At 36.3% G+C, this 25,082-nt stretch overlaps 1 protein-coding gene across 1 annotated transcript in view; it reads right to left on the minus strand.

Moving 5' to 3' along the window:
- The window catches only part of ALDH1A1 (aldehyde dehydrogenase 1 family member A1), a 33,046-nt gene that overhangs the window by 1,603 nt on the left and 6,361 nt on the right, over nucleotides 1-25,082 (minus strand). The window contains exons 2-12 of the mRNA XM_075078936.1: nucleotides 21,759-21,863; nucleotides 18,336-18,476; nucleotides 14,260-14,389; nucleotides 13,174-13,235; nucleotides 11,046-11,174; nucleotides 9,263-9,376; nucleotides 7,543-7,645; nucleotides 6,803-6,987; nucleotides 4,613-4,777; nucleotides 2,547-2,704; nucleotides 1,368-1,442 (exon numbers count right to left, since the gene is read on the minus strand). Of these exons, the coding sequence (XP_074935037.1) occupies nucleotides 1,368-1,442; nucleotides 2,547-2,704; nucleotides 4,613-4,777; nucleotides 6,803-6,987; nucleotides 7,543-7,645; nucleotides 9,263-9,376; nucleotides 11,046-11,174; nucleotides 13,174-13,235; nucleotides 14,260-14,389; nucleotides 18,336-18,476; nucleotides 21,759-21,863 (1,367 nt within the window). The remainder of the gene's footprint in view (nucleotides 1-1,367; nucleotides 1,443-2,546; nucleotides 2,705-4,612; nucleotides 4,778-6,802; nucleotides 6,988-7,542; nucleotides 7,646-9,262; nucleotides 9,377-11,045; nucleotides 11,175-13,173; nucleotides 13,236-14,259; nucleotides 14,390-18,335; nucleotides 18,477-21,758; nucleotides 21,864-25,082) is intronic.

The raw sequence follows: 25,082 nt of genomic DNA on the forward strand, positions 1-25,082 counted from the left end.
GATTGTAATTTTGAACCCAACATTAGGAAAAAATTCAATTGCACAAAAGCTTAACTCCTTCAAAATGCACTGTTATAGAGAATATTAATTTTTATCATAGCTTATTATTGTTTTCCTATTATTTGCAGCAAATAAATCCTCTAAAATTTTTTTGCAAAAGGCTGTAATTCAGAATTGATGATCTCCCAATTTTTGGCACCCAGTAAATGCAAAACAGTCCTTGACAGTAATGCCCTAAATTATTGGGTTTTTTTTCATTTTGACATTTTCTAAAGCTCTCAGCTTTGGCATAACTTTGTTTCCTTTGAAGTAATTGGGAACTTTGCCATCAGGAGCAGATTGAGTCCAGTGATGAGCAAGCATGAAAAGCCTAGCCTTTATCTCTTAAAAAAGAATATGAAAAAGAGAAAAAGAATCTCTGAAGCACTTCACCTGCAAATATATTTTTAATTACTTCTATTATTCATTAAAAGTACTATGCATATGGCTTAACAAAAGGGAAAACTTACATGTTTTGGTTTTAATTCATGATTTTAAAAATAATTTCTTCGTTCCAGATATATGGCATTTTTAACAAAGGATTTCTTGTGATTTATGTACCAAAAAAACCACAGAAGACACAATTCTACATAATATAATGAACATGTATGATATCAAATGTTTCATGGTGTAACACAATACATGATTCTTTTGCTAATGTGAAGATCAGGATGAATAGAGGTAAGACAGGACATGCTTCTAATTAAAGCTGGACTAAACCTTGGAAGTTTGAAATAATTTGATTAGCTTATAATTTCTGTATACCTCTCCACTTCTAGTTTGGGAAAAGACCAAAGGTCTGAACACTACAGAGGACTATTTTTGTCATAACTTTTGACTAAGCTGGAATGTACTGTAAAAACATTGTTGCCACAAGACTTTTAAACTAAAAACTCTTGTTTAAATCAAGGATTTTGAAATGTCTTGTGTTTTCAAAAACTTAGCATTAAAAAGGGATTCCACTGCACACATATATATATTTTATATATAGAGAGGCACTGCACACATATATAATTATGCAAGTGACACTTTATATATATCTGCAAAAACTGTAAATCATAAACACAATGATCAGCTTTGCATAAGAGTAGACCACAGGCCAATAAAAATGGTCATTTTGAAAAAGTGTGTTTCTAAGTATTTTTATTATTTGTTTTATAGAGGAATTCTTTGCTTGACATTGCCTCTGACAACGTGAAGCCTCTAACAGTATATAGACTAATTTGACAAAATCTCAAACTGGGCATCCTAGTTATCAGTGTTTAAGCTGGGTTTTGGCATTTCATATTGCAGTTCCTGTGAATCTACTTTAAAAAGTTTTTACTTACATTTCTCGTCCATTTCCTGACATCTTAAATCCTCCAAAAGGACACTGAGCGGACATTGCACTATAACAATTAACCCTAGAAGAACAGGAAAATTACTTCTGACAGTGTGAAACAACTTTTTCCTCTTCTGAAAAATCAGTGGTTTTCTGTCACCTGTAAAAAACCTATAGTGATATTCACAAATGATATCTGAATACCGTATTTGCAAAAATGTGTGTAGTTCAACATTCAGAGAAAATAATAATTACTAGAAAGTATACTTATGGTCAGGGTTCTAACACTCATCAAGAGTCTTAAGCAGAGTGACAGTCATATCTTTGTCTGACAGTTATGATAAAATTCCTTCTTAACCACTGCATAACTTTCTTCCATTTAGGAAAAACAACCTCCTAAGTCAAAACTGTTAACTTATTTTTAGAAAACGTATGTTTTTAGGTCACAGGACCTGGGCAGGAATTTATGCTGGTTACAAGTTCTTCCAGATAAAATGCCAATTGGACACAGGCTTTGTTTCAAGTAAAATTGGTTGTTCTCCTATACATTAGATAACTGTAGGGAAATGCAAAGCACTGTCAGTGATAGTCATCAGACTCAGTCTGCTATTCCTCCATGCTTTCACTCTTGCACCTCTCAGCCTTTGCTGTTCCGGCTCCATGAAATTTGCCTCTTACTTTTCCATTGCTGGGAACAGTTGTTCTTGGTCTTGTAGCAGTTCTCTCCCACTTGTGTTTCCTTCTTTTCTCAACCGCGTTTTATAAATCTTTCCCATCACAGGTCAGTGTTCTGCCCAGATAATTAACTGATTTACACAGTACAGAAAACAATTCTTGCAAATTAAGTATGCATTGAACTATCCCCAGATCCTGAATGGAAAGGAAAGTGGCACTCTCACTTGATTTCCTTTTGTCTCCTTTCCCTTTCAACAAGACACTTTCCTTTTTCAGACTAAGTTTATGGGACAACTATGTGAAGACTTACAAGTATTTATTTAATAGCATGTTGAATATGGAAAGGTGAGGAGAAGAGAGACAGAGGAGGGTGGCATTAATCTGCCTCTCTGAAGATGACAAAGAATAGAAATATTAAAGTATACCAACCAAAGAAGAGATAAAATGTCCTACAGTTACTGCCATTGGCACCTGAAGTTCTGAAAGAAGAATTAAAAAAGCCACTACTTACCATACTGTTCCAGCCTGAAGAGCAGCTGCAAATGTCAGTGCTTTATCAATGTCTTTGGTAAAAACGGCTGCTGCTAAGCCATAGGCAGTATTATTCGCCCTCTTGATAACTTCATCTGTAGTTTTAAATTTCATGATTTGTTGAACAGGTCCAAATATCTGGTTCAGACATATGAAAGCATATGAAGACTATTAGTATAACATATTTTTGTAAACAATTTATATTTTAAAACTTTATTTCTGTCAGATGGTCTTATTTCTGAATTCATTCAGTCAAGACTGTACATCTCAGAACAGAGTTCTAAAAAGGATTATAAATTCACATAAAGAAAAGATTCACGTAGTATGGAGCAGAGATAGCCTATTGGAAAATTATTAATAAAACAATAAATAAATATATAAAACAATAAGAGACAAAAACAGATAAAGATTAAAAGACACCCACATAAAGGTAGTTAGCATAGAGTCACAGTGTGTTACATATCCCTACTGGTTACCAATGAACTGATATTTTCTTGGTAAGCTCCAGTTTTAGAGTTGTGAAAGACATTCAACTTTTCCTTTCCATAAATATTCTATTAGTCTTTTATCTCTGCCGGTAGCTGCACAAACGGGCATGTACACTAAGTGAAACAACTATTTCTGCTTTTCAGATGGGTGTTATGAGAGATAATAGTTCCTCAGGCTTAGCTTTCCCACTACTGCCGCTCACCACAGAGTGCCAAGGCTGTGTAGGACGGGGGGCATTACCACATCTAATTACTTTCACTCTCATAGATCATGAGCTTTCCACTTGATTCTCCTGGAAACTGTTTAGTACTAGTTTCTAGCTAGAGTTGCAGGGGTTGATTTCCATAGATCATAAAACCACTGAATGTTCCCCCACTGTTCAAGCTGTGAGTTTCAGAACCTGACTATTTTTAAAATTGCCGTGGCTCTCTGGGTTTTCATTATTGAATATACTCAAAATAGTGTGAGAGAAGCAGTTCTTGTACTGCTGACCGAAAGGAAACTCATAGGTTTGTCAAGGAACATACCTATGTGCAGTTTCCTACCTGTCTCCCAGACTGGCAGAAACAATGCAATGATTTTTCATATGGCTCTCTCCTGTTTTTCAGCTCACTCCCCATCACAATTAACTCTAGATGATCTGGTCTTTATTTTAACCTAGCGTGTTGACTCTTGCTGAATGTACTAGGTATGCTCAGCAGACTGCATCAGCAGTATCACTGGCTATATAAAGGAACACATAGATTTGTACCAATTTTGAAGGAGCTTTCTAGTATGAGGAAGTATAGTGGACATCACTTGCAGCATAATTGCAGTGGTTATTAATCAAAATGAATGTAAAAAAAAAAAAACATAAAGAAGTCATGACTGGCTTTCTCATGACTGGCTTTTTCTCAATGGCATAGCAGTTCTGCATTCCTCACTCTCCCATCCCTTGCAGATGATCACTGCTGCCCTGGCACTGCCACCTTAGCTGGGTTAGTAAAACCTCCTTCAACGCTGTGTAGACACATCTGCAAACTGATGTAGGTTAAATGACCCTGCAGAGGCAAAACTCTGCTTTACTGTAATTGCCACTAAAAAAATGCCTGTGCAAGAACAATCTCTTTTCTGTTATTGCAGAATAGCTGCTTGGTGCATATTGTGCCCACACCCCAACTTAAGTGGCTCCTTAGGCAGTGCAAAGAGTTCACAGGCTGTGACTTCAAGGTTTGCTTCTCTGCTACAGGTTACTGTGACTTTGCTATGTGAGATGTGGGCAGTGTGGCAGTATGGGGTGATGTAAACAAACTAAACCTCAGTATTTCTTATCTACTGCCAGCCTATGCTGGAGCCTTTGTTGGCAGGCTAACCTCATACTCCTCTCCCTCACCTCCACTGAGTTGGTGAAATAGATATCAGAAACCAAGAAAAGCATTTTAAACACCACCGGAATGAAATGACAGATTTCCTGAGAGCGTTTTTATGTAGCTACTTGACCTTCTAAATGGATATTTTGTTCAGACATTTAAACAGACAACCTCCAGTGAGCGTACAGACTGCCAAGAGTTTATTTACCTCTTCTTTGGCAATGCGCATGTCATCTGTAACATTAGAAAAAACTGTGGGCTGGATGAAGTAACCTTTGTCTCCCCATGGACCTCCTCCACATTCCAGTTTGGCTCCTTCTTTCTTCCCACTCTCAATTAACTCCAGGATTTTTTGAAACTGCTCCTTATCAATCTAAATTAAAAGATATCACAGGGATGAAAACAGCACACACTGATAATGTGTTCTTCTAACTCATTAACCAAAACCTAACAATGTTCCAGCTTTGTTCAATTGCATGTGTTGAAGAGGGACACCTGGAGAGCCCTGCAAATATTATTGTCTCTAACTTCTCAAAACTTTGCAGGCTTCTCTCAAATAGACCAATGATCAGAAATTTTGACATGGGAGAATCAGCTGTAGATGGATATCCTGGTTTTCTTTAACAAATAAGGAAAAAAATCTATAAAATGGTTATGTTTTGTACTTCTCCCAGTACTCTTGCCAACTGCAAATGGTTCATCAAAATAAAAATTGCTGTGTTGATTCTGCAAAAATAACAGAGGACTTGATCTAACCAGCAAGACTCTTCTGTACTTCACTAGGTCTGGTAGATTGACCATACGTTTTCCTAAACTATTAAAGAAATTCAAAAATCAACAATAAAACAACTGAAATTAAATTTTTTTTTTTCAATTCATTCTGATTTATTAGTGGAATAAAGACATTTACTTTTGTGGTTTGAGACACATAAATGGCAGATTGTTTTTCGTATGAAGCCAATCTCTGCTCCTCCACTCACCCAAGCCTACCAACAAATTCCATATATGCCAAGCATATTGCAGTTTGGCTCTATAGTAAAGCAAATGCATGCTCGTTGGCTGAAAAAGGAGTTTATGGTGGCAGTACAATAGGGGCTTATAGCTCTCTAACCCCCTCTAGTTTTTAGTGAGAAAGTGCGTAAAGGGAAATAGTGTAAATGAGGACTAGAAACAGATCACACATTGTTTCTTCTTCACCTCTCTCCAAATCAACCAATCACCACTTCAGGCCTGAAGGGAAATTGTGGACAAGATAAAATTTATGTCAAGAAAAACTCAACAGTAAGGCTTTTTTGGTAAAGGCCTCTAATGCCCTCTTTTTTTTTTTTTTTCATTTGTTCCATCGTCGTGATTCTTTCCTTCAGTCTTTCAGAGTTCAGCTCTTCAAGCACTGGCTCATGAACATGCTGAGATTACTTCTAGGGGAACTCTTGCACAGAAGCTTCTTCTCTGTGACCATACTCATCAATCAGCAAAATAGGTGCTGCCTTTAATTCTCTTATTTATACAATAAAAAGGTTGCATTTCAGTTTAAGCAACAGGTTTTACCATGGTCATAGAATGCAACAATATTTTTAGAGGTTCTGGGGAATCCTGGATGCATATTAGACTAAACAGCTATCCAGCTAAAGCTGTGATAAAAGCTTATATTTATAAGGATATGGATTTATAAGACTATTTATAAGGAGGTGATTTGTAGTTTGCTGTGTTCCCTTTGTCATTTGCTTTCAAACAGTTGCCTTACTGAGTGCTGAAGTCATAAAATTTCAGCTGCGCTGGTGGCCAAACATCTCTTGTGCAATAAACATCTTGAATAGAATACGAGGTTTAGATGATACAGCTTACGTTACTGTCAGTGGTTCCTTTGCTATTATTATCATAATTATTTTTCTTAATAATCTGTGAATTAGCATATATATGATCTTTTGAATTCCAGTAGGCCTTTGGCTTTTTGGTGCCTACTGTGAAAAGTGTTACCCAAACCTGCTGCATGAGGCAGGTCCTGCCCCAGAGGGCCTGTGAACTAGAGGACAAATACAGCTTGCATGGAGGCTCTATGACAAAGAAGTATAATGAATATGCCTGATAAAGTCTATCATTTTTTGTTTCTAGAAAGATTTAGTTAAAGCACAACAAAGAATTTGAAGACAAAGAGAGATATTTAACATGATTACCACAGAAGAAATGTACCTAAACCGCATGGTTACAATTGTCCATTAAATAGGATCATGCCAGTTCCAAAAGGAGAAACTGCTAACTTGTGAAAAAGTCCTGGTCTTCCAGACTAACCGCTAGACAACTGTACTTAGCCTTGAAGATAATGTAACAATAGGTTTAGAAGTACATTAAACTGTGGTGTCATGTCACATTTATGTTGGAAACACATAACATTACTTACCTGAGGGCCTTGCTGTACACCAGGCAACAGAGGATTCCCAAGAGTATACTTCTTTGCTCGTTCAATGCTCCGCCGAACAAACTCATCATAAATAGGTTCTTCCACAAAAATCCTAGATCCTGCTATACAACACTGTCCCTGGTGGTAGAACAGACCAATATGTGCAAATTCCACAGCGCTGTCCACTGCAAAGAAATGCAGTTTATCTGATCATAAGTTTGAATGGTCACGTCATAAATTCTTTGTCACTCCATCTTATTTCCCTTTTTAGTACTTTTTATTTTTATGGTCCTTTGAAACACAGATATTAATCCATTTACTTATTTCCAAAACTACTTTTATCAAGAGTAGCACAGTACACCTAGACAAACACACATTCAGATGTTCTATGTGAAATGTAGATTCAACAGCATTTGCCCTATCAGCAGTACCAAGAGGAGTATCCAGCTAGAAAGCTAATAAACCTGTATAAGATCCATCTAGCTGCTTTTGGTTCTGCATTCAGGTTGCATTAGGGTGATCTTAATTACAGTAAGGGTGGACAAGCTGTCAGAGGCTCATTTCTTTTCAGGAACCATGTATTTTTTTGGTGGCAATCTAACTTAAAACTATGGTGTGACCAGAAAACATTAAAAATTACTCCTTCATTAAACAGATACAAATAATTTACTGTCAAAGAAGAGAAAAAGAACAGGGGACTTGCAAAAGTAGTAGGTTTATATAACAAAAATGCTACTAACAGTCTGCGTCTGCAAATATAATGTTAGGACTTTTTCCTCCAAGTTCCAGTGTAACTCTCTTCAGATTGCTCTTCCCTGCTGCTTCTTTAATCAGTTTGCCAACCTAAAAGGTAGGGAGAGGACAGCTTAATCTCAAAAAGTTTATTATGAACTCAGTAACACTTCTCTGAATTCCTCAAAAATGAAAAACAGTTCACAGTTGTCTACTATCCTGGTAATTGTAGAAATTAAAAATAAATTTTAAAAAAATTTTGAAAAGAAGAGTCAAGGTGCAAATGACTTGCAGTCTACAAATCAGAAACACTTTCTAGAAGAGTTTCTCCCTTGATGCACTCATGTTAACTCCCAAAACTGTCTAATAATTTTTTGGTTACTACCACTGTACTTGCTTGTATCTGTAATATAAAGTAGACACTGATTTCTGCTCTGCCTGTTACTCCCATTAGGTTGAAATACTGGTTTTATACATGTAAAGGCCATTTGATACACAAAATGTATGAGAGAAAAAGTAGATATCTGAACTGTCTGCACGGCCAGCCCTTCTATATTCCAGTTTCTCCCTTAGAAGAAAGAAGAAGAGAAAATGGACACTGTGAGGCAGAAGACCTACCCTGCTTCTTCTATTGATAGTATAATTAAAGGAACTACTTAATATGAATCATCCTGGAAGAACTGTGAAAAGAAAACATGCTTGTAGTCCTTGTAGCTTTGGTCTGTAACTGCTTGTGTGTAGCAACCATCAGGTAGCTTCCTCCCTCTGCCAGCCTTCCTGCCTTCATTTCTCACTGCTAAATTACACTGTCAGACAAAGAGGACTGTCACAGAAGTCTATGAATATACCCCCTGGTCCGCCTGACTTTGGAGGGACACAGGGGACTAGGAATTGTTATTGTCTGTTGGGAAAATCTTTGGGATATTTCTTAGATATTGGAGTTTTACTTTAGAGCTGAAGATTTCTAACAATAATCTTAGATTTTGCAGTCAGTGTGTACTGATCCTTATTTAGCTTTGGAGTGGACATCCAAGAAGTTAAGAGACCAGCTGGCAGCTCTTCCATGTAGCATGCATACAGGCAGATAATATAATGTACTACCTCAAGGATATGATTATATAATGCCTGCACTGAGAAATATTCCATCATATCACTCACAGTTGTTCAGTGAAGGTTAGGAAAAACTAACAGTGACTTTCCTTGCAATTATTAAACAGATACATATTGAAACACACTTCTAAGACCACCTGGATGATCATCAGTATCATTCAAATACCAAAAAGTGATCACCCCACCTAAGTGTGTGCAGAACCAGGAATAAAATTTCTGAAGTACCTTCCTACTATCTTCTTGTTATTAAAATGAAAGAGAACAGAGCACAGCCTGTTTCATTTTTTTGCATTTTTAAAATAATTATTCTTCAAAAAAAGCAAACAAAAATTTATTAAAATGTTTTCTTTCTAAAGGACAAGACTTAAAATAGCCTTGGTATACTAGAACCTATTGTGCCTCTGCTTGAAGGGGTTTTCTGCAATACAAACATTGTTTAAATATGTTTAAAGTTAATAATAACCAACAAATCATTAAACAGACTTTGTTTAACAAACCGTCAGCCAAAAGAAAGAAAAAAGTTAAAATAATTACATAGAACAAGTTAGATATTAAATCATTACTGGGAATCAGAAGGGCACTTTTCCTGCTTATATTTTCTTGCATTCATTATAGTACCTCTGTAGAGCCTGTGAAAGCTACTTTATCTACATCCATGTGGTGAGAAATTGCTGCTCCAGTGGTGGGTCCAAAGCCTGGCACAATATTCACAACTCCAGGTGGAAATCCTGCCTGAATTGGAAGAGAGAACCCTATAAATTTGGGGAAGGATAATGACTAGAAAAACATGTCTCATATAGTCTTCTCTTTTCAGTTCTCCAGCCACTTCTTCTCAGTCATTGTCAGACCTTGAGGCCCAAATATGTTAATTCTCTTACAATTTATGCCCTCTTTCTCTCACTGGTCTTTTAGGTTATTGAACTGTCCCTTTTTTAAAAAGAAGTACATTTTATTTTAGTTCTTTTTCAGTGCATTGACAAAGAATAAACTTATTTTTGATTTTCTCTTCCAGTCAGATGTGTAAAGAAAAAGATTGCTTAATTTCATGCCTGATTCATTAAAGCTATTTGAATCACCCTCTGTGCTTGTTGAAGTCTGCTCATTATCCCTCATGCTAGATGAAATTTAATTAATGATCTGCTGCCTTACACTGACATACTATAAAGAAAAATGATGGAAATAGTACTTCAAACTCAATGTCTTTGCTTTTTTCTCAAGACATAGGTTGAAAGTAGATAGTGGGTAACGTGGGATTTTACAGCACCGAAGAGGCAGATCAGCTACCAAGCATGAAAAAGCTGGCTACCTGAGATATGCACAGTCCCAGTATCTTGCAAATTTTCTATTTAAAGAGGCTTTTCCTGTGGGCCAAATCAAACCTATTGTTTCCTACCAATTCTGTATTAGTTATGTTCCATTCATAAGCAAAATAAGTTATTTTCTTCCAACAGCTTGTCAGGCAAACTCCCATGGATGAGTGAAGTGCAGCTGAATTTCCTGTCGGCTCATGAATGTGATGCAATATTGTGATGCAATAACAGCAGGACTTGGCTCCTTCCTGATAGTCGTTTAGTTTCTGTGAGATATTAATGCATAACCAGTCATTATGCTCTGCTGAATCATTGTTTTGAAGCAGAATAATAAAATATGCCAAGTCATTTCCATTAACACTCTTCAAGGTAACAGCACTAGTGATTATTGACATCTATGCCAACTCTTCAAACATGTTAGATTACATTCATTGGTTTTATTGGGAAGCAAGATAGCTGAAGTGTTTAACTGTTCTTTGGGTGTTTGCTAGGCTGGGCACAATAGTCAATCTAAGTTTGGAGACACTGGAGAAACTACCGTACACCTTGTGTTCAAGAACACAAAGTGTATTCTCCCAGTTTCTGTGTGAAGAGAGTTCACAAGTTTGACAGCAGTCACAAGTTCAATTTTACAGCTCCCTGTTAATAATAAACCTAGGTGGATGAAAAGTTTCTTCAATTAAAAAATAATAATAATTATCTGTAAAAACAGGTTTTCTGTGATAACTATGCTAATAAAGTCATTGCCACCCACCTCTAACTACTCTGCTTTTTACTCCTTGTTTGCTTTTGACTTTGAAAGGTACTGTGCTTTTGTAATACAAATATGTTTGCTAAGGAATACAGTTTACTAAACTGCTGTTGTCACTATTTTGTGTGTGTGTGTGGACTAGGCTGAAAGATATGCATGCTTTTGCCTTGGACTTGCTTCACTGTTTTACAGTAAGGTAATTTCCATAGTACAAGGCTAGATATGCAATGAGAAGTACTTGCAGAGGACAGCCTGTCTTATATTACCTCTGTGACATTTCAGCTGCAGTATACTCTTACATTTCTGAGAAGGGCAGAAAAATCTGTTGTTGATGACTTACCTCTTTAATTAAGGATCCCATGTAAAGGGCAGTCAGTGGAGTTTGTTCTGCTGGTTTGACAACTACTGTGTTTCCACAACAAAGGGCAGGGGCTATCTTCCAGATGAACATAACTAATGGGAAGTTCCACTGAAAGACAGATGAGAAGGTGTATCCTATTTCTAATACATCACCAAAATGGCTTTGCTTTTTCTATAATAATAGTGTAAATTGTCAACTGGGTGGTTGAACTCTTTGTTGAACTCTTTTCAGAATTAAGATATTTTGAAAAAGCAACTGGCAAGTCATGTTATACAAAGACCAGTGATTTTGGTATATGTGGGTCCAGGGGAACCAAGGTTTTATTTGAAAGCTCAAGAGACAGTAAGTGTACTCCTCTAACAAAGCCTTACAGAAAGTTGCTGGATTCATGGTGAAACTCAGAGTTTTGCTGTCTTAAATGATCACATACATCATGAATTCAGTTTTCTAAGGGAGACAAGGTAATAACATGAGACATTCCTCTGCCCTCTTCCCTGGAGGTTTCAGTGGCAGCTCCATATTATGGTCAGTCCAGCCAGACTGCAGAGCAGCTGACTGCTTTGGACGCCATATTCTGCAGTATGAGGAACTGGGAGAAAAATGGGTTGCACCTTTGAGAATATTTCTAATAGTATTGGAAGCATTGAGCCTGTGGGCCTTAGTACAAAAGATGCAATGTGCCTTGCCTTTATGATAGTGGGGAAAAAGGCAGTTAACCGTTATCTATTATGTCAGAATGGCTTGGAGGAATATACCCGTAACTGTTCTTTATCTTTTCCTTATCTCATTTCAGTCTCACCCCACTCCCAAAAATAACAGGAGCATAAATAACACAAAGTAAGTACAGGGTTTTCTGGATCTTCATTACTAAAGTGAAACTGTGCAAGTGGAAGGGAAATAGTGAGCTTGCAAAAGCGTTTTGCAGCATTCACATAGTCCTTAAAGTTTTTAGTTTACACAAAAACCTTCATCTTCGTTGGTTCAGATTTCAATAGAGAGAAAATAAAGACATACTCAGAAGTCCTCCAACATTTTATAAAGGAAGCCAGTATTTGTGCTAACTGCCTATATTCCTGGATGCAATTCTATTTAGAAGTGGACAAACCTGGTTTTTCTAGTCCTTTAGCATACCTTGACTCTGAGTGCTTTACTTGAAATATCTTGTGCCTGACCTACAAGAGAATCTAAACCAGCGGATTCCCAAGCTCTCCTAGAGGCTGGATGCAAACTTATTCCAGTGACGTTCTCTAAATCAATGTAGTGGTCTTAAGAGATAGCTAATCTGCAAGCTTAACTGAAAGATATCAGGAGCATGTGTGAGCAAACCTGGTAAGCAAGCTGACTATTTCAGAATCTGATAAGCTGTTGAGCAGGTCAGGTTAGTCTGCTCACTCCTACCATGTGCAAAGAGATAGGAGGATTAGGATTGTCTAGTGCATATAATAATTTTCACAGCAACCCATTGAAGCTGTGTAGATGTGATGAATAAGGTTAAAAGATTAGTTTCTCAGTGTTTGAAAGTTCAGACTCAGACAGGCCTTTTGAATCTTCACTTAAAATAAGTGACTCCAAAACTGGGAATTTAAGCACTCCGAACAGGAGCTTAGGAACATACGGCTCAGTATCACTGTGCTTATTGGACACGTTCTTTGTGTTGGTACTTGTACCATCAACACAGTGAATGGGTCTTAGACAAAAATAAAGATCCAGCTGTCTGGATGCTCTACAGAGCAGAACAGATATTCCAGGTCCTAAGGAGCTTATTGCTTATAGGTTGTAAATATTACCCTCTCCTACTTGTTTATTTCTAATTCCTTCAGTTCCAACAAAACACAATTCTGTCTTTCAAACTAATCCACCAGTCAATCTTTTGAGATTTACTTTCCCTCCATATAGAGGGAGCAAGGAGACAAGGCTGGACTGGACTGACTCATCAAAAACTCCACGTTGCAGAATTTGATAAGTATTCAGGATAGTCTCTATCTTCCAGAACCTGAACATTTCTGATCGGTAATGTTTCACAAACGCACTTGAATAAGCAAAATTTCAAAAGCATTTCCATTTGTAACAGGAACATTTGTGCTTTTCGTAAATGTCTTCAACTTACAGGAATAATTTGGCCACACACACCAATAGGCTCATGTCTTGTAAATGTGAAGAAGTTTCCATCTAAGGGAAGAAGAAATAAATTAGACAGTTAGACAAAGCATTCATGAGAAACAGTTAAATCAGAAAGAATATAGAGTTGGATACAAAATTTAGCTGGATAAAATTTTACTTATAAATGATATTTTCAAAATCCTAACTATGCAAAAAACCAACCATAAAGTACATCTGGATTCAATATCTATTTTCTTCATGTCTCTAAGGTCTGATTCTGCCCGTCTCACTGACTTCTAGCAGTGATAAGCCTGCTTCTCAATATGGTATGCACAGCACACCAATAAGCATTCCTCATTTCTTTTTTCTTTCACCACCTCTCTGTTTTTTTTTTTTCTTTTTTTTGGGGAGGAAAAGTGCTCTTTTAAAAGCTATTTGCAGTCCTATGTACATTTTAATATTATATCTTAGCTTAAATCAAATCCATTAAGTAAAAAATTCTCTTTGATTCAAATAAACATGTGTTCCAGTAAGCCTAGTATAGAGTTGGAACTATTTATCACTCCAGTTTTCCTTAATTCCTTCTTTATTACCATTTTTTCCTTTATCCTTCTGAGAGAAGGCATCTAGGAACAATGTTTTCACAGAGCTGCTTAACAGGAGAGGGAACAGAATGAAATTTCAGCAAAATATATTTCTCATTCCTATCTCTTAGTACTCTTCCTAATACATTATCCAGCAACTGAAACAAATATTACCGTTTGTGCTAATCTTAGCTTTAACAGGCAAGTACCAGGTTTTCATTACGGCACCATTGCATTAGCTATACATTGCTATACAAAATTAACCTACCAGGCTTCTTAGATGTACATAGAGGCCAAAATCTTCTATCAATAAGCAGTACTTATCAGTGATGTGTAGAACAAGAAAAATGTTAATAACTGCACTAAATGTTTAAAACAAGCACTATGACAAATCCTAAATAACCTATATTGAGAACTATCTAAAATATTTTCCATCTGAGATATTTTTTGAATTGTACATTTTTACATTGGCTTCAGTTCTGTACTTTTGTTATCTCAAAACTACTCACCCATTGGAACAGTACGCCCATGGATTTTATCAGCCCAGCCTGCACAGTAGCGTAACGTTTTGATACAGGCACCTAAATCCATTAGGTAGGCAGTAGAAAAGAGTTTCCCACCATCAATGGCTTCCATTGTCTGCAGACAACAGCAGTTGCAAAGTTAATATAAAATATTGATAATGGTTCTCGTGCTTGTACTTTGTCGTTTAATTTTTTGTTGTTCAGTTCAGAAGTTTTCAGCTTTAGTACAAGCATTTAGATTAATTCTCCTTTGAAGGATACCTAGCATTTGAATAACCCAGAGTAGCAATTTACAAATGACAAATTTTCATGATGGTTTATTCAGTGAGCTATGCAGATAACATAATCATGACACATTTACAATGGTGAGATGTTCTGAAAAAATAACATTTCTCACATCTGAATCAGTTACACTGTTCTACTCTATATAAAATATTCTACAAGTGTAGATGAAAAGATCATCGAGGAGTCTGTGCAAACAACTGATGCAAATAAAATGAGTGGCATCCCTTAGCCTATTTGCACTTACACCCATGGTAGGCAGCAGTTTCCTGGAAATAACTGTCACATTAACTTAGGATCCTGTGTTTTTTTGTTACTAAGGAACACCTTTCTAGGTGCTTAATAAATGCATGATTAGCAAATTCTATGAACAAGAAGACTGAAAGCATGGAATAAAATATGCCAACTATACCTTGAGTGCTTGATGTGCAACAGAAAGATCTGAGCCATCAAGAACATTTAACTGAGAAAAATTCACTATGACAAATAAATATGTATACAGAAGAGACTCTTTTTTATTGGCTATCTACTAACCAAGTGAACTAAGTGTTCTTATTTGAAGCCAGGCCTGACTCTCTGTACCATGGATCTCCATGCCAGGCAGATATAAACGTTTATAATAATAATCAGCAAATATCCATTCAACACCTATAACTTTTCAGCTGACCAATTCTATTCTACCCACAGTGCACCCAGAGACACCAGCACTAAATGGGGTTGATTTCCAGCCAAATTAGTCAGTGTGGTTTGGACTAATGTTATTTCAATACCTCTAATTGCCAGAACATCTAACTAAAGACTGTGTGCAGTTAAATAGTGTCAACATCTTCTTGACACTGATAGAACTTTTTCATGAAGTTTTCCAGCACAGAGGCACTGGGGACCTTCAGCTTTGTGAACAGTCCTGTTAGGATACTTAGTAGGAAAACCACAAACTATAGTTCCGAGATCTAGTCAGATGTTAGAAATACAATTTTCTTTTCTAAATTTGCTATTTTATATGTCCAAGGTTCTTGAATGTTTCTGGCTGCATCTACAGACTGATCCTGCAAGTACAATGTTTCACCAAAAACTCCCCTGTGAAATCTGCAGTTTTAGTTAGCTGGACACATTGCTGATATCATACTTGAAAAGAGAACAGAACAAATGGAGAAGCCAGAAATGCTTGATGGCTTTCACCAACAAGGAATTGATTAAATGAGATACACCCTTGCCATTCCTGGCAATATATTGGGCACTCTGTTCTGTTTGGACAGGGCAGAAATTTCTTCCCTGCGCTTAAACTTATGAACTCCATAGCTTTGAACATCACAACAGACTGAAAACTAAGAAACAAAATCCTCAGTGGTTCTTTCAGTACCCTGCTTTGGCTTATTGTTCCAGTAGCCTACCTGTAGGCCTGCTGAACCCCTGGAGCTTCAGGATAGGCATGATATCATTGCATGAAACACTAAAATGGGTTCATGTTCACGAAAATGTGTTGTGATCATGTCCCTGTAGTTGGCACTGGTGAGGCTGGACCTCAAATACAGTGTTCAGTTTTGGGCCCCTCACTGCAAGAAGGACATTGAGGTGCTGGAGCATGTCCAGAGAAGGGCAACGAAGTTGGTGAAGGGACTGGAGAACAAGTCTTATGAGGAGTGGCTGAGGGAACTGGGGTTGTTTAGCTTGGAGAAGAGGAGGCTGAGGGGAGATCTTACCACTCTCTACAACTACCTGAAAGGAGGTTGTAGTGAGGTGGGTTTTGGTCTCTTCTCCCAAGTAACTAGCAATAGGAGGAGAGGAAATGGCCTCAAGTTATGTGAAAGGAGGTTTAGATTGGATATTAGGAAAAAAGTCTTTACTGAAAGAGTAGTCAGTCATTGCAACAGGCTGCCCAGAGAGGTGGTGGAGTCACCATCCCTGGAGGTGTTCAAAAACCGTGTACATGTGGCACTTCAGGGCATGGTTTAGGAGGCATGGTGGTATTGGGTTGGCAGTTGGACTTGATGATCCTAGAGGTCTTTTCCAACCTTAATAATTCTATCATCTATGAAATGGAATAATTTTGATCCTGGCCAGATGTACTAACACAGGAAAATGCCTTTAGAATGAGCTTTGGGTGTCAATTTTGACCTCTAGTGTTTACAAAGCTATTTGCTGTTCCATAGTACTAGATTTGCAGTTGGGATATGCTGTGAGTGGAGGAAATCTTTCTTCATTTTTACAAAGTTTGAAAAGCACTTCATTCAAACACACCTTATCTAAAAGGGGAAAGTATACAATAATGTGAGTGAGGTGTGGGAGATAAAAACAAAGTCAGTAAAATAGAAACTTGAGAGTGGCCCCAGAGTAAAGCAATACTTTCATATGATGAAAATGGCAAGTGGGAACAAAAACTAACTTAATGTTTCAGGTTTCCTGGGGAAAAAAAAGATTATTTCTCCATCCTCTTTGCATGTGTAATGCCTTAGGCTGTACAATAAAGAAGCAAATGTCAGTTTATCCAGTATTTAACTGACAAGGGGGTATACTTTTCCTATTACAAATGTAACTGTCTTGAAATTTTGTGTCTCTCAACTCCAATAAATCTAGCATTGTTAAGCACACAAGTTCTAGCCATCCAAGTTTTCTCCTGAGAAGTTAGGCAATTATCAGTCCCTATCAAGGTGAAAAGATTAATTTAGAGAAATAACTCCGTGAAGAAAACTGTAAATTTGACTGTTGCAGACTTTGGAGTTCAAGGAAATAACCTCAGCTCCTTTGAACTTTCATTTTTCTTTTAAAAAAATTTTTGGGACCCATACAAGTGTCTTCCAATACTACAGCCATAAGGACAATAAAATGGGTAATAAATTCTTTACAGGTTTTATGTATTTTGAAGGTTTAAATTTTATGAGCTTATCAATGGTTCTGAGCGATGATCCTGAATGTTGGATAGTCCTTCTACGCTCTTAAATTTTTGACACTGTTGGCAGAACCCCAGGGTTCATCTTCAGGACAGTGCAAACAGTTATCCTGCCTAAATGTTAATTCCAGAAGATGCTTGAAATAGCAAAGAGATCATTTTAATGGTAGCATCATATGTGGAGTTTAAAATAAAGGAGGAGGGGTGCTACACTTTATCAAATTGGTGGAGCATTTCTATTTTAAATGTTCTTGTTTGCCCTAGTGTACAATAGGTAGATGGTGGTGCTACAAGTTATGTGTCTACTGTTAAGAGTTGTAAAATGGTCAATACACATTATTTGGTAAACACAGGACATCATTCCACACCTCCCATTTTCTTCCTACTAATAAGTAATTCCTTGCAGCCTTTGATCCTGGTTAAGGTTTTTCACCCATTGGCAGTTGCAAGAGGGAGTTAATGAAGGACTAGTGATAACAAAATACGTAGCCATGAAATTCAAAATTTCTCCCAGTTCTGACTTGTATCATCTGTAAACACTGAGTCAGACTTGGAGTTTAGGTCCCGATTCAGGCCTTGGTTCAGACAAGTGTTACGCATGTGGTCTATGTTAGTGTGTCCTTAAGAATGAACAATTTAAATTTAATTGACTGTAGGTGGCTTAAGTATCATCTTAAAGGTAATCAAGTAATCAAATACTTTGTGGATGTGGGGTGTTAATAGACCAGAGTTCAAGCCAGTTTAATGAGGTCCTTTTGCAACACAGATGAAAAATAAGTATTGAGACAGTCTGACTTTCCAAGGATTTAGCATGTTATGCTAGCTAATATCTTTCTTTATAAATAGGACATAGGCTTTTTTCCCAGGCTTTTTGCTCATGTATCATACTCACAGCTAAAATCAGCCGATCTCTTTCAACTAAGTCAGCTAGTTTATTCAAGAGCCTTCCTCGTTCTGAAGCATCCATTGTACGCCAGGGTGACCCAAGCTCAAAAGCTTTTCTAGCTGCTTTAACAGCCTTGTCTACATCTGCCTGTGGGGAAAACAGAGAAACTTTTATAACCAATAATTGATTCTGTCATCAGTCTTGTTAGATGTTAAGCATGTAAGGTGTTTCACAAGATAAATACCACCAACACTCATCTAACCAGAATTAACACAGTAATTTTAGATACATATGTTATTTTCTTTCAAACACTTCTGCTATCATTTCAGCAATGTAAAGCTGTATCAGAAACAGATGGGAACTTTATTTTTAAAATTTAGATTTTTAAACCCTCTGCCTTTTAGTGTCTGTAATTGGAGATGCACCCACCAATCACATTGTTGATGCAATTTAATAATTTGTATGTGCAAGGAGATGTCCAAATCCATAATTTAAATATTTAAGTACACAACATTATCGAAAAGTATCTGGTTTTGTGATAAAGACCATATTAGAAAAATCTGTTCCTTAGAAAGTTTCATAAAATGAACACAAATTTATTATTAAGGAAGACAAATCGATGCATTTGTTTTTGAAAGTTTTAAGGAACATTTGGTTTTATTAAATAATTTTGACAGTTGACTAATAGACCAGGTTTAAAGTTCTAAGCCTAAATATTCTAAGGTCTAAGCATTGTCTTCGTATTAAGCAAAGTAACTTGTCAATGGATTAATGAATTTATAGCATATATTTTATTCATCATCTGGCTTTTGCTATAGCAGGAAAATCTACAACGACTTACATGAAATGGTTTTCTGTGCAAGGGCATTCCAGGGTATAGAAAATGCAATTAAAAATCTCATGAGAAAAGGCTGTTAGTACTAGAAATTATTCTATATTTCACGTTTTTTGTCAAATCTTCCCAGGAAAACAATAGTGTAAAAAGGAGGCTTATTCTAGCTTTTTGTTAGATATTAAAAGCAAATTTTAAGAAAAAAAGGCAGAACCTATACATGGCACATTTCCATGAACATTTTGCATGCATTGTTTAAAGGATTCTTTCAAACTTTTTTTTGTACTACTAGTTGCTAGAGTCTCCTCCAAGGAAATCACTGTCAAGGTTGACTAAGAGAGCAAAGCTGGCTAAGTTAAGACCAAAGTCAATTTTTCTAAGCGTGAAACAGATCTTTAACTGATGTTGCTATCCAACAACTAATTTTTAAAAGCTGGGAGTGGGGTGGGCAAGTGGTTTGGAAAGCCCAGCACAGACCTGCTAGGCAGAAGGCCCACAGAACTTCCCAGAATTCTTTCCAGGAAGTCTGCAAAAAGATAGGAAGGATCTCTACAAATAGCACAGTCATCACTATAGGGTAATACTGACCAGTCACCTATATCAGGCAGCTGAAATATACCAGCTCAAAAAGAACTGCTTTCCTGTGGAACCTGTCACAGTGCTATCAAATACCTCATCATTTATCTGTGACCCAGAAAACTGCGTTCAATTAATATTTAATTAATTCTATTTTTTTCTCATCCCTTTCTATCATAAATATTCTACAGCTTTGTAATATGACTTGGGGGGTATGCCTTGGCCTTTACTAGAAAACAAGGGGAAACCCTAAGTGGTACTTGTGTGGATGATGTAAATTAAAACTAAATACAGCACTATGTGTTCTTTCTACTACAAGTGCAGAAATAATTAAGACCAAGAAAAATTATATAAAGCTTATATGGGCCATGAATGAAAAATAAGGAAAAAAATGTTGTTCTTCAACTGCATGAAGTTTGAGTACATAAATCTACACCATGAGTATAAAGACTGATAGATCTTTTCACAGCTAGTTTAGACTTTCTACAGATGTACATTTACTTTACATCCCACTGACCATTTGTTGAGCTGCTTTATTATTCCTAGGGGCCTTTAGGATTAGGGATCGTAGCTTGAAAGAGCCACCAAACTGAAAGGAAAACAATTCCTACCCACATATGTGTCATTTCAGAGTACATTAAAATATTCTGAAAGAGATTGTGCTAATTATATTGGCAGTAAATTTTGGGTGAACTTATAACACAGACAAATGGCTTTTAAGTTTTATAGGAGTTCTCATGGATAAAAAGATGTTTAATGGACATTTTGCAGTTAAGTTTAAAACACGCTTGTGATACAAATCATTCTACATATGTGCATTTCTTCACTAAAATGAAGATCAGAAGGCATTTTCTGAAAAGATTTTATTTTTGTTAGAATTTTTAGATAATTTTCTCACTTTCAGATGTAAATTTGACTTTGAAGAGGAAAGTGTAGAAAATGAAATAAATATTTGCAAGAATCAAAACAGTAATTATAAAACCAATTTTATTTTCAGTCACATTCATCACTTTTTATATACCTGTGAGTTGGAAATAGAATGTTCTCTTCTCATACTTGCTTTCTCAGAGTTTATAACACAAATATCTTTGGTCATTGGTTTTAAAACTGTTTAAGTAACATTTTTCTGCTATAGTTAAAAAACTATCTCCCCTACTTGGTAACTTACATTTAAATTATGTGGTAGCACTAGGCAAATGTTTTTCAGCAGAAAAATATATAATATAACAGAACAGAGCTGCTTATTTGAGGGTTCAGGTTTTCATCATATCTTTGATTACATGGTATCTATCTGTAATTTTCCACTAGGAAACCTCATAAATATAAAAATGTTTGTTTACAGGTGTCAACAATCTTTTTAGACCTCTACTTAAATTCATCAATTTAACATACTGTAGGAAACCAGTTTTGGTGGAATTAGTGTCTGTTTGATAGGTTACCTTTACCTTCAGAGTCTTTTTTAGGACTATGTTCCAAAGTACTTTTCACAAAAAAAAGTATTTGAAGGGGGTGGTAAAAATGTTGATGTTAGTAATGATCTTCGCAGAGCCTGTGTGGGAAAATATCAGTATTTGTCCACTTCATGTTATCTATAGTGAAAAGCCTTGTATAAATGTGTAATGAGCAGATTACATCACTATGTAAGGAGGAGCCAGGAAAAAATAACAAAAAAACCCAAATGAAATTATTAGAAGTCACTCATCAAAGATAATAAAAAGAATCAATATTATCAATAAAAAAACCCCAGTATTTCTTCAGAACTTTCTTCATATGGGTGAGATCCTGAGTAAAGCAGTTTTTCAGTGTCTGTTTACAAACAGTATTAAGGCTTAGCAAAAAGCTAAGAATCATGTTTGCAGAAAAAGTTATACGGGTAGGGTGTACAGTATACAGGTATACAGTGTATGGCAGGTACATCTCTGAGGTAGTGTTTTACATCAACACAGGACATTTGCCTTCCTTCTTTTAAGAGGCAGAATTGAATATAAAGCTAGGTTTAAGAGCAAGGAAGAAAACCCTACCTTGTCGCCTTCTTCAACCTCACAGATTTTCTCTTCATTAGCAGGGTTAAACACTTCAAATTTTTTACCACTGACTGAGTCATGCCACTCATTGTTTATAAATATCTGCATAGAAATAAATAATGCAACAATATTAGTAACATACATATAGATGTTGTCTATTATCAGTTTTGTTGAATAAATCTTTCAAACCTGAGAGATGCCTAATTGATATGTACCTGAATTTAAAAAGGAATAGCTGTTTCTACATTATTCTGAAGAGATGAGTAATCACATATGCACTTAACCAGGATCAGCTTTTTAAAATTAACTTATTTTGAAGCGGCAAACTTTCTCTCACTACATGTTATTTTAACTTTGTTTCATATCATAAAAATATACACTTACAGCTGGGTCCTTCATCTCTCAAACTGAAGTCTGTGTTGTACAAGGGAGGTACAGCCCTAAACGACCTACCTAAAACTACCTGGATTTCCAAAGCTGACAGGGCTGGTAACGATGGAGGGTCTTTCTGTTACATGCCCTGAAAGAAGTAAACTGAATAATTTGGTTTAGTATATATAGTACATGTAGTATCTTGGAGAACTATTTTATTTAGCTTTTCTTTGACTTCTCTTCACTCTCCTCTGCCAAAAAAGAAATTCCCACCAAAAACAAAAACCCAAGAGCACGTTTTTCTGAAATTAAAGTCAAGATTAAAATGAAAAGCCACTATAGCCAAGTGAACGAAACTAAGAAAGAACAGCTTAAACAGAGTAAAAAGCAGTCAATTATCATTCTCTATTTTCATGTTACAGGAGAAAAATAATGAGAGGTTAGGGAGGGGCTCTTTTATTTTTTCACCAAAATCTTTTGGCTTTGTGGATTGGTGCTTCATTGAATGTAACCCTAATCAAGATTTAAAAGCAGAAATGTAATGCTTTTAATCTTTTGCAGAAAAAGAGTATTTACTGCATTAAATAAAGATAGGAGTCATGAATCAAGAGGAAATGACTGTTGTATTCACCAGAAGTACTCTATTAGCAACCTTAGAGAAAGCCTAGACTGTCCTTGCTGTTGGTAGTTGGTGAATTTCACACTCTTAAAAATACACTTAGCAGCCCATACTGGGAGAAAAGCCCTCTCTCGTATATAACTGTTGCCTTGAAAAAAAGTTGTATTACTTTACTGAGAAAATCACAAACACCTATTTCTTTAATTGATGTTTTTCTGCCTGTCCTAATCTTACAAGGAAAGGAGGATTGACCTTGCAGACTGAACCATACCAAAACGTTTACACTCATGAAATTAAAAAGTCCAAGAGCTGACAATGAGGGAAATTTCAAGGGTGATTTACAGGCTGAAGGTGACTGTGGTCCTCAGCTACGTACACACCCTTATACAACTATGTCCTACATGAAAATGTATGGGAAACAATGGCACTTCTGACATTAGTGACACTTCCCTGCCTTCCATTCAGCCTTTAGGCACAAAATGCAAACATACTCCTGTTACTTTATTAATACCAATGTGTGACTGTTATTGTTTGAACTGCAAGGGGTATTACAGTAAATTAATACTACTGGTGTCTTTTTTGATAGTTTTTCATACTGCATTCCAAGACTGAGGATCTCTGTTATGTCTCTACACTGATTTCCCTCAGCAGACACCAGCACTCTTGATTTTCCATTCTCCCAGACATCATCTAATTCCTTTTACTAATCTGTTGCCATCATGTGGATAGTTCTTATACCGGGAATACCAGGCATTGCTCATTTAACTGTTTTATCCTAAGTTTTACCTGACAGGGACTGGAAAAAGTCGAACATTAAAGCCAAGAAAATAAGCTAAAATTGTGCTTTTCTCAATCTTGCTAGAATATCCTGTCTTTTTATTTAATATCTTTCTATGTCAAGCTTTTCTCAGAGTGCCAAACATATAGCTAGCAATTAAGAAGCACAAAAGCACAGCAGGTGGCCTAACCCAAAGTTAATCATAACAGCTTACCCAGCAGCAATGAAATTGATACTCAAAGTTCATTTAATAAATGTTAGAAACTGTGTTCTTACTCAAAGATTCAACTTTTATACTGGCTCAAAGCACATTGTGTACTGAGTTTACTTTGCATGGTTGGAATAAATACCATCATCTCTTGATTGCAACATTGCTTGTGCACTTAGAGAAAGACCTAAAAAAAGCAAGGTTGGCATTGTTGTTTCCCATATTGAACTTTTATGATCCGTAACCTTTTGTGGTATTATAACCCCCAGAAATTCAAAACTGGGTCTTTTGTATGGGAATAAGTAATTGGCAAAGGTACTGGTACAACTGAAGGAATAATTAAATGTTTGAAAGACTTATAAAGTCTAAATGATATCAGTGTCATACTTTCTCCAAAGACAGCACAAAATTCCTACTATGTCTACTTCACTTTTAATATTAATTTTGTCCTCTGTTTGGTATGGAACTTTTCTTCTCTGTCAGGCTCTGGTGTCCCAATTTCAGTTGTGCTATATATCCCTTAAAAGTATGTCCAAAGAGGGTTTCAGGATGGAGCAGTTCTGCATCTTTCTAGGTTTTTGGTTACTGAATATTAATAAGACTGTTGATGAAATCTGTAGAAATTAATCTTCTTTTCCATTAAAACAAAGCAACAAACAATAAATTAAACCGCAGGAACTGCTCCTGAAAAATCTATATTTTTCAACTGTGTAGGGAAAATATGGCACCATATACACTATCCTAAAAAGGTAAATGTTGTCTTTTAAAAGATTTACTGTACACCGTTATTAAAATAACCATAATATTTCTGAATTTTCTATTCTGTCATATTAAAGATGATAAAAAATTAATTGATTCAGCAATTGCTAAATGACAGAATAAAACAATCTACTAAAAATATGCTCTACTCAGTTGTAATTACTGAGAAGTTATATGATATTACACAGCTGTGAAAATTTAGAGGACAAGCAGAGTGACTGCTAAGGAACCCTGGGTGAAATCTGAGGTGCTTAGCTCTGTTCGCAAATGCAAAATAGAATCTGTGCCTTACCCATAGGTGCACAAAGTCTGTGCTACCCTAAAGCCTGCTGCCTCTGAGTCACTGCTGGTAAAATTGTCAAAGTGGGTTAACCTTTTATTTCTGACTCTACAGGTTCATTTTGAAACAGAAAGGAAAACCTCAATAGAAAGTTCTGAAACATGGCTTAGGTTTTGAAAAGGGGAGGCTATGTAGCAACCAAGCGTTGTGTAGGTTAGTCTTTAAAGTGGACATGATAATGTATACAGTCCAACATTAACAGTATCTGTCATCCTCTGTCTAACCATACCTGCGATCTCTGTGTT

Source organism: Phalacrocorax aristotelis, chromosome Z (assembly GCF_949628215.1).
Source record: "Phalacrocorax aristotelis chromosome Z, bGulAri2.1, whole genome shotgun sequence".
NCBI lineage: Eukaryota > Metazoa > Chordata > Aves > Suliformes > Phalacrocoracidae > Phalacrocorax > Phalacrocorax aristotelis.